The 16,306-nt window shown below is 39.7% G+C and overlaps 3 protein-coding genes across 4 annotated transcripts; 2 read left to right on the top strand and 1 right to left on the bottom strand.

Annotated features, from left to right (window-relative positions):
• The first annotated feature begins 2,209 nt into the window (after positions 1-2,209).
• LOC131300054 (21 kDa protein-like) lies at positions 2,210-3,058 on the top strand. Its single transcript, XM_058325701.1, has one exon. It carries the CDS (start codon positions 2,318-2,320, stop codon positions 2,921-2,923), a length of 606 nt encoding a protein of 201 aa, XP_058181684.1. The 5' UTR covers positions 2,210-2,317; the 3' UTR covers positions 2,924-3,058.
• A 3,805-nt stretch (positions 3,059-6,863) lies between these two features.
• LOC131300052 (uncharacterized) lies at positions 6,864-15,857 on the bottom strand. Of its 2 annotated transcripts, XM_058325697.1 has the most exons (8): positions 15,593-15,857; positions 13,494-13,616; positions 13,314-13,369; positions 12,089-12,212; positions 11,890-11,996; positions 11,220-11,289; positions 10,992-11,112; positions 6,864-10,015 (listed from the first exon to the last, which is right to left on the bottom strand). In XM_058325697.1, exons 2-7 carry the CDS (start codon positions 13,579-13,581, stop codon positions 11,033-11,035), a joined length of 525 nt encoding a protein of 174 aa, XP_058181680.1. In that variant the 5' UTR covers positions 13,582-13,616; positions 15,593-15,857; the 3' UTR covers positions 6,864-10,015; positions 10,992-11,032. The 2 variants fall into 2 exon arrangements, with proteins under 2 accessions (XP_058181680.1, XP_058181681.1); XM_058325698.1 differs by lacking the exon at positions 15,593-15,857 and having other exon boundaries at positions 13,494-13,647.
• On the top strand, positions 6,927-7,932 carry LOC131300053 (21 kDa protein-like). Its single transcript, XM_058325699.1, has one exon. The coding sequence runs from the start codon at positions 6,927-6,929 to the stop codon at positions 7,578-7,580; it is 654 nt and encodes a 217-aa protein (XP_058181682.1). The 3' UTR covers positions 7,581-7,932.
• Positions 15,858-16,306: the final 449 nt, after the last annotated feature.

The following is a 16,306-nucleotide window of genomic DNA, read 5'->3' as shown; positions in this document are numbered from 1 at the left end:
TCAGGTTCAGTTCGTTTAGCAGACGAATCGAACTCGAACGAGCTCTTGCTGAACCGAGTCTCGAACAGTTCGCGAATGACTCAGTTCATTTATAGTTCTAGGTGCTAACACCTAAATGGTGTTTTCATAAGTCACATCCAAAAGGACCAAATTTCACCAATTTTTTGAAGTTATTACTCCTCCGATCACTATCTCAACTCCCAAGGGGTCGGATTTGCAGTTTGATCATATCCCTAAAACATGGGGATATCATTTTTTTTTTTGTATGCGCAAGTAGAACGGTAGCCAAGTGATAATCATCATCCGCTTTATTGCATTTAACATGAGTTTGAGAAACTTGAATTTCACCAATAAAAACCAAAAAACAAAATTAGGTTGGGTAGAACCATGATTGTGGTGGAGGACTTGAGGAGCAGAGAGTCAAAAATCAGGTCGGGACTGGTAAGTGTGAAAGCTGATGCTTTAAAATACTCCAGCAGACATGGAAGACCACGTAGTCATGTCCTACTACTCCATAATTTTTGGCACTCTGTAACCATGTGAACGGAAGCGTGGTTTCTAGATTGCCGAAAGATAAGAGGGAAGAAATGAATGAACAATAAACGAGCGAGGCTACCCCACAGCCGCCCCATTTCACCGCTCTCCTATCGTAGCGTTCAATCTCACCGTTCGTCTCGACAATCAATTAATCGTCCAGATTTTAAATAAACTTTTTTTAGGAAAGAGTTTAACTCTTCTCTGGAAGAGTCTTTTAAAATCCGCACTGTCCAAAACACTTTTGGTCGGTGAGATTGAGAGCGATGAAACAGGATGATCGGGTAGACTTTATGATAATAAATAGAGGGAGGGCCTACTCCAAACTCATCAACGAAGAAAACAGAGTGGCGGAAGTGAGATCACATTGATTTTTTTCGACAAACATGGGTCCTTCACTTTAATGCCCTACAGTCTCCCACTCTCATTCTCTTCGGATTCTTTGATCCAGGTTAAGGTAACACATTTAATTTTAATTAGCCAGTATTAAGGAATCATCCGATTGTCTTATGGTAGGGTTGCCACCTTAATTATCTCAAGGTCTCTTCACGGAGCTAAACTATTATAGTTTTCAAACATCACTTCTAGATGAAGGACAATGCCTAAAAGCTAACCCAAGGGGTTGGCTAATAAGTAATCCCCGAACTTAGGAGTTTGTTCCCGCATAAGGTTTAAAGTTTAATTATCCTTGCTAGTAATTTTAAGGTCCGTCTCACCCCACGCATTAGTATGTGAAAGGACTGTAGGAGGGACTTTAAAAATTAAGCCGAGAGCGCACAAGCTGGCCTAGGAGGCTGGAACACCCCGCATTACCAAATAAAAGAAGAAGCCTAAATGCCAAGTTATTGCCAGCTTGAAGGGAAGAATTGTAAGTTTTTTTTTTTTTTTTAAAGGCAAAGTGTAAGGTTTGACTAATGTTACTTAAAAACTATTTTTTGAATGGACAATATCTAGGCTGTACGAACAAACTTACGGTAGTTTTGGCTAATAAACAAACAAACAAACTTACGGTTCCTACTTACTACTCCCTCCGTCCCTTTTTAAGTGTCCTGCTTCGTAATTTCAACTTATTAAAAAGACATCATCATTATACCTATCACATCAACTTTTTCCTCCACTTTCCCTACTTACCCATCATCATTACACTTTTACTCACTTATTTTTTAAAATGGAATTTATTTTTAGGGACAAAATAGACAATTCATCAACTTTTACCCACTAACTTTACAAAATGGACACTTATTAAGAGACAGCCCAAAATGAAATACCGGACTATAAATAAGGGACGGAGGGAGTAATAACAAACGGCTCGTAATGCTACCATGACCAATTTGCTTGTAAAATTCTATTTGGGGCGATCTACCAATATACAACTCATTACGGTTGAAACATGGCAAACAATGCCAAAAAAAAAAAAAAAACCCTAAATGCCAGCTTGAAGGGAAGAATTTTTGGTTTGACTATTGTTACTTAAAAACTATTTTCTGAATGGATGAGCTTAAATAAAACAAGAAGACAATATCTAACCTGTACAAACAAACTTACGGTTCCTAGTAACTAATAACAAACGGCTCATAATGCTGCCATAACCAATTGACTTGTAAAATTTGCTAGCGAGATATCTATTTGGAGAGGGTCTACAAAATGTACAACTCATTACGGTTGAAACATGGTAAACAATGCAAGTAATTAGCCTTCTAATCGTCTATAAATTTTGTCATTGAGGCCTCCCAAAGATCTCATCTCACTTTTTCTCACGATCCAAAACGTTATCTTCTCAATCATGGCTAGAACATCCCTACCCTTGCTTGCCCTAATTGTGTCGCTATCCTACACTGCCGTCGCGGCCAACGACACCACAACCGAGTTGGTGGATCCCATGACTTTCATCGAGGCCTCGTGCAGCGCCACCACCTATCCTCCGGTCTGCATCCGAACTCTATCGAAGCACGCCAGGGAAATCCAAGAACGCCCACACCGATTGGTTCAAACCGCTTTGACAGAGGCCCTGGCCCGGGTGGAGACAACGAAGGCAAACATGTTGAAGCTGACCAACATGAAAGGCCTAAAGCCCATGGAGTATGGAGCCCTGAAGGATTGTTTGGATCAGGTCGCGGAGACTGTGGACCGGCTCAGCCAATCGGCTCGTGAGCTCGAGAAATTGGGCCAAGCCCAAGGTGAGGACTTTTCATGGCACAAGAGCAATGTAGAAACTTGGACAAACGAGGCCTTAAATCAGGTGAGGGCTTGTGTGGGCGGGTTTTCGGGCCAAACTTTGGATGGGAAGATTAAGGACTCGGTTCAGGCCCAGACCACTAAGGTTGGAGGCCTCATAAGCATGGTGCTAGAATTAGTTCAACAATTTGAAGGGAAGAAATTGAGCCATTAATTAACCTAATTTGAATGGCGGGAATCTTCAAGAAGAATGGAGATGTGATGCTTTATTTTCATGATTTCGACGTTTGGAAGAGACGGGAATGAGAATGTGATGCCATACTTCCATGATTCCTATGTTCAGAAGAGACAAGAAGAGGAACGTGATTTTTTTTTTTTTTTTTTTTAACGATAAGAGGAATGTGATTCTTGATGACATATTCAATCAAGAATCTAGGATTCCTAGCTCAATCATTGAAAGAAAAAAATGTTTGACTTCGATGAATTTTTGAAATAATTGTTTCATGCACAAGATTACTGATTTAATTAAACACCAAAATGAAATTACTCCGGGTATCATTAAAAAAAATATTGTGATTATTCCTAGCTACGCCACTATATCTATATTTTTCCATTTCCATTTCCATTTCCATTTCCATCGGATGTACCATAATTATTTCATGCACAAGATTACTGAATTAATTAAACATCAGAATGAAATTACTCCAGGTATCATTAAAAAAAATGTTGTGATTATTCCTAGCTATGCCATTATATCTATATTTTTCCATTTCCATCGGATGTGAGCCTCCAATAATTATGTTAAACCTGATTTGCCACACAAACTGATGGAGGGCATTATCATTGGGGGGGCCTACTTTTTTTTTTTTTTTAATGAAGTGCGGTCCCCCGGACCAATTTGTGTGCACCGCTTGTTAACCCAAAAGGTTTCTATGCATTGGGTGGCCTCAAGGACTTGGAGGCCTACTTTGATGAGGACATGTATATTTTTCTAAAACTAAACGCGGAGAAGCATTTACATGTCACATCATGATTAAGGTTCTCATATAATCTTTCCTATTGGTCCAAATCAGCTTTTCCATATCAATTCTCAGCCACATGCGTCTCTCCATTCATCATTCTTGGTAATGAGGAGTGATTCCCAAGTCAATTTGTGTGCACTGCAGAACTAATCTCTTTAACCTCCAATAGTCTTTGCTAACTCAAACCCAAAGGTGACCCAAGACTGGGGGCCTACTTTAATGAGGACAGAGATATTTTTCTAAAACCAAAGAGCAGTGCTATAGTCACGGACCGCGTGTGGGGTTCACTTCGGGCCCCGCACGAATGATCCGAGCCGTTCAATAATTTTAAAAAAAAAATCGAGTGGGCTACATGAGAAATAAGCTCAATCCGATGTGTCTATGTGCTCGTTCCAAACTTTCATTTTTAAACAGCTCGGATCATCTAATTTTGGAACAGCTCAGATCGAGCACATACACACATCGAATTGAGCTTATTTCACACATAGCCCACTCAATTTTTTTTTTAAATTATTGAGCGGCTTGAATCATTCATGCGGGGCTCGGAATGAACCCCATATAGGATCAGTGGCCGGTCACCGACCTTCCCGATCGAAGACTGTAGTGTTTTCGAAAACGAAACGCCAAGAAGCATTTACATGTCGCATCATGATTAAGGTTGTCATATATAATCTCTCTCATCGGTCCAAATCAGCTTTTCCATATCAATTCTCAGCCACACACGTCTCTCCATTCATCATTCTTGGCCACATGGATCCAATGAGAGTCTACTATTACTGGGGCCGAATTTGTTGGCCTCTCAATTCAATTCACAGTTGCAACTAGGTATAGGAGTATCAAATACGAGGAAGTATATATAGAGAGTTGTAGACGGATGGGGTATTTGACGTATTATTGACTCACTTGCAATTAGATTCTAATTACGATACTCAGCCAGATTCGTTTATTTATAGTGAGACTAACTCGTACATTAATCCAGTTATATATTTGCAATTATAGTTACTTTTCCGATGTATGTTTCTACAAGAAAGGGGAAAAAAATGACATTAGTGATTCTGGTGTAGTGTTAGTAAATTTTGGTATGGTGTTAGTTATTCCTGGTGTGATGATGGTAAGTATAGCATGGCAATAGTGATCATAGTGTGACGGAGTAGTAAATTTGGGTCCATGCATATGAAATGAGCAATTGGTTTAAGTAGCGAAAACCAAAGAAGAAAGGGATAAGATAAGCGGAAAGATTTTTCTTTCTCCGCGAATAGTTCATGATCAATTTGATTCTTATTGAGGGTTCTATTACCCACCTTCGAATTAGGTTTCTTGCATTTACCCGGACAAAAGATTAGAAAACCCAATCCCCTAAAATGCCCTCGAGTTGAAACCACATAGGTGTTAATTCAAATAAAAGATTTTCTACTAAATAGGTTGGCTTTCTCTCTCTCTCCCTCTGAAAAAACCATAGTCGCCTCTCTTCCTTCCCCTCCCTCACTCTATGGTTTTCACCACCTTTATGCGGCGGCGAAATGAGAGGGTTTTATCTTTCGATAGTTATGTTTTTCTTTCCCACAGTGATGATTTTTTCGCTTTCAATAACTCATCTTTTTCAGTGAGAATTTTCTCTCTCAATTTCAGATTTGAGATCGAAACTTATAGGAAGGGGTGGACGGTACAATGAATTGATAATTGAGGTCTTGTTTGATAAAAGTATTAGAGGGGTGAGATTCGTAAGTAGATGAGATTATGATTGAGATTGATAATGAAAAGGGATTGATAATGAATATGTTTGTTTGGAATGAGATTAGATGATAAGATTATTAATATCATGTTTGTTTCACATGAGATAAGATTGGATTAATAGTAAACATTTCCATTTTTACCCTTATGCAAAACTGAAGGATAACATATAATTAAAAAAATGAATTATGACTCCTTAGGATGAAATGATCAAAAATAAAATAAAATCTTCCCACCGGTTCAAACGGATTAAAAATTGGAACACTTAATTTTTTAACCATATTTTTTAAATATATAAACAGTCTAAAAAAATTAAGTGCTCCAATTTTCAATCCGTTTGAACCAGTGCGAAGATTTTATTTTTTTGATAATTTTATTCTAAAGGGTCATAATTAATTTTTAACTTTAGAACCCTCATATATGAGCCATAAGATAGTCACAGAACCAAACAAAGAATAATTAGTTGAGAAAGTCATGGGTACTTTCGTCATTGTATTGGAGGGACTCCGGACTGGATTGATAATACTATGTCCCAGGAGGTATTAGTAATCCACCTTAATCTCAGGACTCACGGTCCCATGGCTAAGCCTATAGGGTAGCACAATAGATTCCTTTGTCTGATCTTTTGAAGCTTACGTGTTTTTTTTCCAAAACGATAACAGATGATATTATAAGGAAATTGAAATCTACACTCTTTTTTTTCACATCTACACTCCTTTTTTTTGTTTTTTAGCAAAAAAATTACATACACTTTCAACACTAAAATTCAAAAAAGAGAGTGTAGATGTCAAAAAAGAGAATGTAGATTTCAATTTCCTATTATAATCTCAATCAAAATATATTAAATAAAAGACGCGTCTCTAAATAGGAAACCAAACAATCACAAAGGTGAGGACTCAGTCCCAAGCCAGACATCTCTTTTCCAATAAAAAACACACACTTTCACCGTAAGTTTTGATTGAAAATTCAATCAAGTTCTCAAAACATCCTAATCCGTCACCAGCAGAACCATTGCGTACCCGACAACAAATCATGAATGTTCGACGACCTCGAGATGTTAACCAGAGCCATAACCATGAACGCCGACTCAACAGCGATGATGGAGGTGGAGCGGCAAAGAGGAATCAGTGATAAAGGAAAGTCGAGCGAAAAGAAAGAGAGGAGTTAACCCAAAAAAAAAACTCTTAAATCTGAGACCGAGAGAGAAACACGTAGGCGTCAAAAGATCAGACACAGGAATCTATAGTGCTACCCCTATAGGCTTTCCTCGTTATGCACATGCTCTAATCCCCCACATGGCCTGAGTTGGCCACTAACGAACTTCCCCTTTAGATATTTTCTTCAATTATTGTACGATCCATCCCTTCCTATAAATTCAAATCCTTCCCTCCAACTTCCACCATACCATTCTTCACCCTCAGAGTCTGTCGAGAACTAGAGAGAGAGAGAGAGAGAGAGAGAGAGATGGCAGGTTCATGCTCTAATCATTTTCTCATTCCTCTTCTCATTCTTGTCACATTTACCACATACATTACCTCAACCTCGGCTGCCCGGCCGGTGGTGGCCAGAGGAACGAACAACATCGAGTTCATCAAAACATCATGCAGTTCAACGACTTACCCCAAACTTTGCTACACCACACTTGCAACCCACGCCAGCGTCATCCAAACAAGCCCTCTGCTTCTAACCCACACTGCCCTCTCGGTGACGCTCAACAACACTCAATCCACTTACGCAATGGCGACAAAGCTCTTGCAGAGCCGCAACCTGAGCCCCGGAGAGGTGGCCGCCATGCACGACTGCGTGGAGGTGCTGGGCGACTCGGTGGACCAGCTGAGGAACTCTCTGGGGGAAATGAGCCGACTCCAGGGCTCGAATTTCGATCTCACGATGAACGACATACAGACTTGGGTCAGCGCCGCCATGACGAACGAGGACACGTGCACTCAAGGATTTTCCGAAAGTAAGGCGATCATCAAACCGGTCAACTGTAATTATGGGAGTCGAATCAACTGCGGCGATGTGAAAAACGTCCTGAGGGGACAGGTTGTGAATACCGCACATTTGACTAGCAATGCCTTGGCTTTGGTTAACAATTTGGCTTCTACCCGTGGCTAGGCCCAGCTCGGGAAATCACTAGTGCTAGTTGCGTACATGATTATAGTATAATGCTTAGTTGTGTGTCGAACCGGGATTCTCTCCAGCCCTCAATTTACGGTTGCAGGGTCCAATCCAAGTGTAAGTGTGTGTCGAATCGTTCATCTTGTAATTCCCAGTATATGGATTATTCGAAAGAAACTCATAAGTGATAAGATTCATCGATCACTTACGAGAAAAGATCCAGGTGTTTGGTCGTAGCGATAACATATTGATTGGGGAAATTAGCTTGTTGGTTTCCATTGTTGTTCAAGTGAACAATCATGTTGGCATTTCATTGTTGTTTCAGTAAATAATGATGTGAATTTTTTTTGACGGGGTGATGGCCAATAGCAGATGTGATTGATTAATTTTATGTTGCATACTTTTATTGGACAGCATAGAGTTATTAAGTAGTAATATGTATTTTTATAAGGGCAAGATTAGGGGTTCCCATTTTAGTTGGTGATCCCTTGGTTTTTGTTTCTGGAAAAGGGTTCCATGGAAGTTATCTGCAACCAGAGCCGGTCATGAGCTATAGTTCGAGGTGCGACCGCTTTAGCCCTCAGCTTCTAGTTCACACCGCCTCTCTGAGACACTCAAAACACTCAATCCACTTCTGCGATGATGACAAAGTTGTCGCAAAGCCACGGCCTGAGCCCCAGAGAAGTAGCCGTCATGCCACTGCTTCGAGGAGCTGAGCGACTCAGTGGACTAGTTGAGGAGATCTATGGGGGAGATGAGTCAACTCAAGGGCTCCATTTTCGATCTGACGATGAACAACATCCAGACCTAGGTCAGCGCCGCCATGACGAACGAGGACACTCACACTGAAGGCTTTTCCGAAAGCGGTCAGCAGCAAAGTCAAGAACCTAGTGAGGGAACCGATTGTGAATATCGCGCATTTGACTATCAATGCCTTGGATTTGGTCAATAATTGTTGGCTGCTACCCAAGGCCCAGCTCGAGAAACTACCAGTGTTAGTGTGTACATGGTGTTTCTACAGTCCTGATCAATTTAAGAAGTGGGTGTTTGGTTTCAGTGGTAAATATGGATCGGGATGATTATTTTGTAAGATAAATTGACGAGTTAACAATATCTCTGAAAATCGCAATTTCCATCTGCATAAATCATAGATGGTTGTGTATTATTGGATCACTGTTCAGGCGTCCAGAGAACGCAAGGTAGAGAGAGTTGGGGTGGGTCCTCCCCTCCCCTCCCCACCCCCCTTCCCCGCCTCCTTCCTTCTCTCGGCCCCTCCCCACCCACTTCCTTCCTCCTCACGACTCAATCCCCCATCTCCAGCCTCTCTCCTCTCCTTCTCTGCTCGTCCGGCTCAAGATTGTGAGGTAGTTGAGATTCTCTCCTTTGAGAATTGAGATTTCCCACTCTCTCCTTCATTTTTGAACTCAGAAACCAGATCTGGAATTTTAGATCTTGGAATCAAAGTACCAGTGACGAAGACGGCGTCTGCAGCGGTTTCTGCCTCCAGTTTGCGGCGGGAAGAGTTCGAGTTGGAGCGGCAGGTCATCCAGGAGGGCTTGCTCCGTGTTCTTACCTGGCCTCTCAATTTCGGCTTCTCCAACCCATCCTCACGAGTGTGTTCAACGGGTCCGGCTCTGGCGTCGTGATTCCCTGCGGGTTTTTTTTTTTTTTTTTCTTTTTTTTCTGTTTTTCCTGTTTTTCTTTCTGTTTTTTGTTTTAATTTTCTTTTGTTAGTTTTATATTTTGGAACCGATAGTGTCCCCTTATTGTATTGTGTATGTTTTGGCTGGGTTTGATATAATATTGGGATGATTTGGTTTGCTCAAAAATCATAGATGGTTCACTAGTTCATATCCTGAAACATCAAGAAATTAGAAGTTGAACACATAATAGCGAGAAGAATCCCTCGGGCTGAAACCATATCTAAACCAGAATCACCGAAAATTTTCTTCCGAGACAAACATAAATTACTGAAAAGAATCATGCTTCTTTAAAAAGGTCTCATAAAGATAACCAAAGAAACTTTCATTGAAGTACTTGATACCCAGAACTTGTGTTGCAAAATAGGAGCTGAACAAATGAAGAAAATCTGAAAACAGAAGTAAAAGAGAGCAGTGTACCCATTGAGACATGCCAAAAAAGTAGAAGTTACAAAAAGCCATCAAGAATCTCTCTAAAGGGCGAGAATTTGTAGCGAGGAAACATGCGAGTCATTTGAGACTAGTATACAGCCATATCAAGTACGTTACCACTAAAGAAAGGCTTTGGTGCTGGAAATTGTGGGTCTGAGCAAGGCGGGTGAAACACAAGTCGGCCATACCAATCTTTGAAAGTAAAGCCCAAAATTTCGTAGATGGCAGAAGAATCCAAATAATAATCTGTCAATAGCTCCCTGCTAGTACGCAAGGCAGAAGAACTGTGGTAGGAAGAAGCTGCGCAAGGTTAAAAAAAAGCATTCAACCACCGCCACCAAGTAAAAACAAGAAAGATTCTAAGGTAACTCCTCGGTAAGGTGCCAAGGAAGCAAATAACCATATAAAATGGTGTCAACAAAATGAAACCATGAAGCACAAACACGATGCACCTCCAGGCAAAGTATCTCCAATTATTTCTACGGTGCTAAGAGCAAACCAAAAAGTAGGTGATGCAAAGGCCTCACTTTGTAGCTGAAGACTGGAAACTATATATTGGTGTGTCATATGAGAGAGAGAGAGAGAGAGAGAGAGAGAGAGAGAGAGAGAGAGAGAGAGATATTCAAGTGGAGTTGTAATATTCCATTGAATCAAATAAAAGTTTGCGGGTTTGTTCTCTTCGACTGTAAATGGTTTGGGGTTCCAACCAACAAATAGATCCACAAGTGGAATATACTAATATACTAAGATTCGAGCAATGCTGCATTAAAAGAAGAAGATCACAACATCGATGATGAGCTCACACAGAGCAACAGATGTAAAATTAAGCTATAAGATATGTTCCCATTCACTTGATTTCACACTGCAAAAAATGACAACTCTCTGCTTCATCTTTTAAATAAATAAAGCAGTGTTTCGCAAGATTATTTGATAAATTAAATAACACTGAGGATCATAATTAACATGTTTGCAAGTCATAAGTTCCATGTTCAGAATTGCAACATGAAACATCAAGAACTTAAGATGGACATGTAGGAGAGAAACGAATAATCCCTCGCACCGGAACCATGTCTAAACAACACTGAAAAGTCATCATGGTCATTTAACAAGGGTTGATGTTCAAAAAATGAAATAAGCAAAGGTCTCGGGAAGATAACCAAGGAAACTATCATTGAAGTATTAAACAATATTTCTCAATCCTTAAAATCCATGTTGCAGGAAAGGAGCTGAAGAAATAACGAAAAACTGAAAACAAAAGTAAAAGAGAGCAGCATACCCATTGCGACATGCTGAGGAAGCAGAAGTTACAAAAAGCCATCAAGAAGCTCTCTTGGGAGGAGACATATTATGAATAAGAGAAATCGTTGTACTGACCGTAAAAATTTGTAACAGTAGACCTGTCAACATTGAAGACAACAAAATTCAAGCCGCCAACAAAAAAATGCCATAGAAATACATGCATATAGTTTTAATGGTAAATCAGCATGAAAGGTATGCATCTCACCAAGAAGAACACCTGCTATATTGAACAGTTCAAACTTTTTTGTTTCCCACCGACTTTGATCTCGGATAACCTGCGATTTCCGTCCAACAACCAGCAAAATTTTAAACTTAATACTGATTTAACACGTCAATGTACTACAAACAAGAATTTCAGAGGTCCAACCACAAATATAACACATAATCACGATCAGTACAGACAATACGACAAGACCAGGTCTGACACAATGGGAGATTTGCCAGTCTCATTCCAAAGGCCAATCAATAATCATTGATCTGATCTAGTAAACTTGTAGAAGTAGAGAACGTAATATAAGTGTATAAGGGCGCCAGCACTGCCAGGAAAGGGTAACGCACAGAAGGACATCAAAAATGGCGGGGAACCACAAAATGCATGTTGCACAAAACCTAAGTATGTAAACCCCATGAGAGCAAGAAAACATCTAGAGTAAAGTCCAAAATGTCATACTTCTAATATCAAGTAAATATTAAGTCCTACAAATAGTTTTTCAATCCTATAACGATCTTCTCTAGTTGTTCAAACAACTACCTCAACTTCTAAATGCCAAAATAAGAAAAAGGAGGGAATTATAGAAATACAATGTCGTCCGTAACCAACATTTTCCTGGACGTAACATTCTAATCAAAATATGGTAAAGAGTGAACCTTCTTACCTCAGCCAAGAAATTACTGCTACCAACACGAGCAATTGAAATCGTTACTGCTATAGATGAGGCGAACATGTAAAACCTCAAAAAGTTCACTCTGCTACGCCTTCGGCCTTCATATAACAAGTAGCCAAAAACAAAAGTAAGTTCTACAACAATCTACAACTGTGAAGCAACTTTAAGAGTATAGGTACATCTCATCAACCTAATTCTCCCACTAAGAAAGAGAGAAAGCTGATTGCTGTGGACGAAATAGCAAGTGTGTCAGGACCCTCCCCCTTTGGTATTGATAGCAATAAGCTCACCACTCCTACCAATTGTACAATAGCCTGCATTATACAAATCCAACCATCTATAGAAAATGCATTGAAGTAACCTACTCAAGAAAATTAGAGGTTTCAGAAAGCGAAAAAGAAATGTTCAAGAGCAAAGCAGTCAAACGTACCCACTCAAAGATGATCAAGTTTTACAATGAGTAAGGCATCAAGAAAGTCATTAGATCTTTATTACCACAAATATATCTACGTGCACATCAACCCACTAGCTTCTCTAATGTTTTGAGACCTCAATTGCCTCAACTAGGTCACTGATTTAAGAATTCTCAACTTACTGGAAAGTTTCTACAAACCTGACTGCGTTGAAGTGTCGTACCCTAAGTGGCATCATTCAAGTGTAAGACTGCGAGAAAATCATCTATGCCACAATCATACTCTTTTTTCCCTCATAAATAGCTATATATATTCCTGCCGGCCAATGTTCTAAAAGTCGCTAGGCGCTAGTCGGCCACCTTCGAGCGATTAATCGTTACTCAAACCATCGTTACTCGGACCTAATCAAATAGGCCCCGCCAACGATTAATCGCCTATTAATTCCCTGTTTTATAACACTCCTGTTGGCTAAACAACATAACACCTAATATTTACCCAAAAAAAGAAAACTTAACACCTAACAATTACATATTCTATTTCAAAATTTTCCCTTCTTTGCCATCTCAACAAGTAACTTGTTGAAATTTAATCTGTGATCCACTCCAAGGATTAGAAGTTCTTTTCTGATTACAATGGGGCACTGGTAATGAGGTGGTAAATCACTAAAGCTTAAGATGCCAAGCATCGCCAAGGCCTCGATGATCAAATTCTTAAAAAAATGACATCAAAATGGGTTTCAAACAAGAGAAAGGGAATTCAGTAAGCATAATAACCACAGAAGAGGTAAATGAATATGGAAAACGAATTTGGCTCATACTATTGAAGCCCTTCAATTCAAACCCACATCCTTTGGATTTATGATGTACAAGGATGTCTGTATTTTATACGCCTGTGTTTACGTGTGACTGAGATACATATGAAGAGAGAGAGAGAGAGAGAGAGAGAGAGAGAGAGAGAGAGAGAGAGAGAGAGAGAGAGAGAGAGAGAGAGAGAGAGAAGTACCTGAGTGAAGATGAGGGCAGAGAGACGAGACTTTCCTTTGGCTACCTTTGTATACCCTACGGTTAACGCCAGTGATAATCGAGATTACAAAGCCATTAAACACTAATTGGGAAAAGATGACAACAAAACAAATACTAATCAGATGGACTGGAGGGAAGAAAAGATCGAAGGGAAGCTTACTGGAGTCGACGACCATGCGGTAGGAGAAATCAGAGCCGTCCGTTCCCGATGGTCTTCCATTACCAACTGCTGGTTTCCTGTGCTGCATCTCTCTCTCTCTCTCTCTGCGTTCGCTGCTGCCTACTAAGAATCTCAATGGAGTTCTAGTGTAAGCCTTTGAAATACAGGGACTTGAATGTAAAGTGAAATGCACATTTTGTTTTTCAGAAAAGAGCCCCATTCTTTAACATGTTTGTCATCGGGCCTCACCAGTTTCTTATACTACAATTGCCTGGGAAAATTACAAAAACATGAGCATGTGATTATTTTCTTCTATCCTTAACTACTGATTGTACTTTTCCCCCCTACCCCTACAGATTTGCAGAACCTACACTGAATGAATTGTGATACACAACCTTATGCTATGAGTCCAACTCTATTGACAGTCGCACAGGGTACCAAACTATAACTACATCCAGCAACTTTGACAACTAAGCCAAGAATAAATAGTCAACATTCATGATAGATTTGCTCACAATAGCCACACCACTTTGTATCATGATGTAGCTAGAGCAGGAGGAATACACGATCATCAATCTTTACAAAAATGGAGCATTTCATTCCTTGTTTGGTAATGACAGTGCTTACTTTCATTTCTTTGGATTAGGGAGACATACGCTTTTTTGTATGCAGTTTTCTTGACTTTCATGCATATATTACAAGTGATTGTTTTGGTTTCACTTCCTATACTCCATTAGCGCTTCCATTTATACGGTTTGATTCCAATACGTTGACATCTGCAGCAGCAGCGTGTCTCCGCCAACCACTGCGGCTCAGAAAGAGGAAAGGCAGTTGCAGCTAAGGAGAATTTCAAACTGCCTATGTATTCAGACTCGTTATCCTTCTTGAGCCTAGCATATTTAGGAAAGTAACTGGTCATACCTTTTCTTAATTACTTTGATGACCTACTTGGTACCTCACAAATATTTTTAACCATTCTAAAGAGAAACCCGCTGCTTTACATACAAGAAGTTGCCTAAGACAATCCTCCCACTAGCTATGTTAGAGAAGCTATGAATCCCCAAGAATTATATCTTCCCAACAAACACTGGAGTGCCATAAAAGAAACAATTCATAACTATGTATATCAGCAAACTCAAATAAAAACTGATCCTCTTAAGAAACGCGTAGAATAAAACCATAGACAACAAAATTTTCTTGTTTTGAAACAAGTAGCTATGAATCCCCAAGAATTATATCTTCCCAACAAACAATGGAGTGCCATAATAGAAACAATTCATTTCTATGTATATCAGCAAACTCAAATAAAAACTGATCCTCTTAAGAAACGTGTAGAATAAAATCAAAGACAACAAAATTTTCTTGTTTTGAAACAAGTAGTTTACCATAGACATAGACAACCATAGTTTTGAAACAAGAACTTATATAATACATCCACCTTCGGGATTCAATTCCTAATCCAGACTTATACAACAAGGCCAACATAGCCAACACCAAAAGAGAACAAATGGACACAAACACTAAAGACATTACAAAACAATTAGCTACACATCATAAACTAGCAACTTCAATTAGTCCAATGAAACTAGTAACCTTCAATTAGTCCAATGAATAGCTCTTTTTTGTTTAAAAAATGCCCAGTGGTATAGAGCAAGCCATTCAACAGAAAAAAAAAAGGAGCAAGTCAACTGCGAGCACAGAACTACAATATGGGTCCGGACCAAGGCATTCTAAAATACAGGACATATTTATGACCATATGGAAATGGACTGTGCTTCTTCTTTTGAATGATTCAGACCTCTTGAGATTAATTACAACCTCGGTAGAACGATTCAGAGCCGTTGGGCATTTCAACTAATGGGAGTAGGAGAAATATTCAAAATCGACCTAAGTTATACCAGATGACGACCTCAAATGCCCCAATGCAATACAAACCCATCCCTCAACCAAAAACCAATTAAGTAAATCGACTTCCAACGAATAACAGATTTCATGGTTCAAAATCGAAATCACATCAAAACGCAGTTAAGTAAATCGACTTCCAATGAACCCAACAGTGTTGGGCAAACAAACGCTAGATGAATGTAAAGCCGATTTACCTAAAACAGTTGTTCGATTGTTGTCGTAGACAACTCCTTCGACTGCCGATCGTTACGGTGGCCAACTCCTTCGAGTACCTATCGCACGAACCCAAGATATCTCGTACGGATGATCAGTGAAAGGACCAACAGCTTGGAAGACGAGGACTGCACAGAGGGAGAACCGGGGAGAAATCAAACCTGGAGAGAGAGAGAGAGGGTTTTGGTATATGGAGAACGGGAGCACGATGGAGAACGTGGGGAAGAAAGAGAGACGTTTTCTATTGGCCGGACTATTTGCAACCACAAATTAGTCTGTTTTCGTATGCACGTTAATGTGTACCATAGTATAAACATGTTACGTTCAGAAAATTTATAGTTGCAAATAGTCGGTTCTTTTTATTTTCTCCTTAAGACAAACGACGCCGTTTTACACATGGTCACCATGTTTTTGAAGATCTTGTTCGTGTTCTATCTAGATAGGGTTTTGATTTTAAGATTACCATTCGAGTGGTAATAAGACTGAGTCAAAGCCATGTATAGGTAATTTTCCAACCGGTTGCCGTTACATTTGGCAAACCGTTTCAGGCTCACAATTTGCCTACTTTTAATTGTTCAAATAATTTTTTTCTCATCACAATTTAGATATTTGTAAAAAAACACCACAAGGCTCTTTCTTTCTAACTCATAATTACAGCTTGACCCGTGGATTGCGTCGGTGCATGTTGGACGACC

This window comes from Rhododendron vialii, chromosome 9a (genome assembly GCF_030253575.1).
Source record: "Rhododendron vialii isolate Sample 1 chromosome 9a, ASM3025357v1".
In the NCBI taxonomy this organism is placed as follows: Eukaryota; Viridiplantae; Streptophyta; class Magnoliopsida; order Ericales; family Ericaceae; genus Rhododendron; species Rhododendron vialii.
Note: the sequence above shows the minus strand (reverse complement) of the source record. Positions and strands in the feature narration are given on the sequence as shown.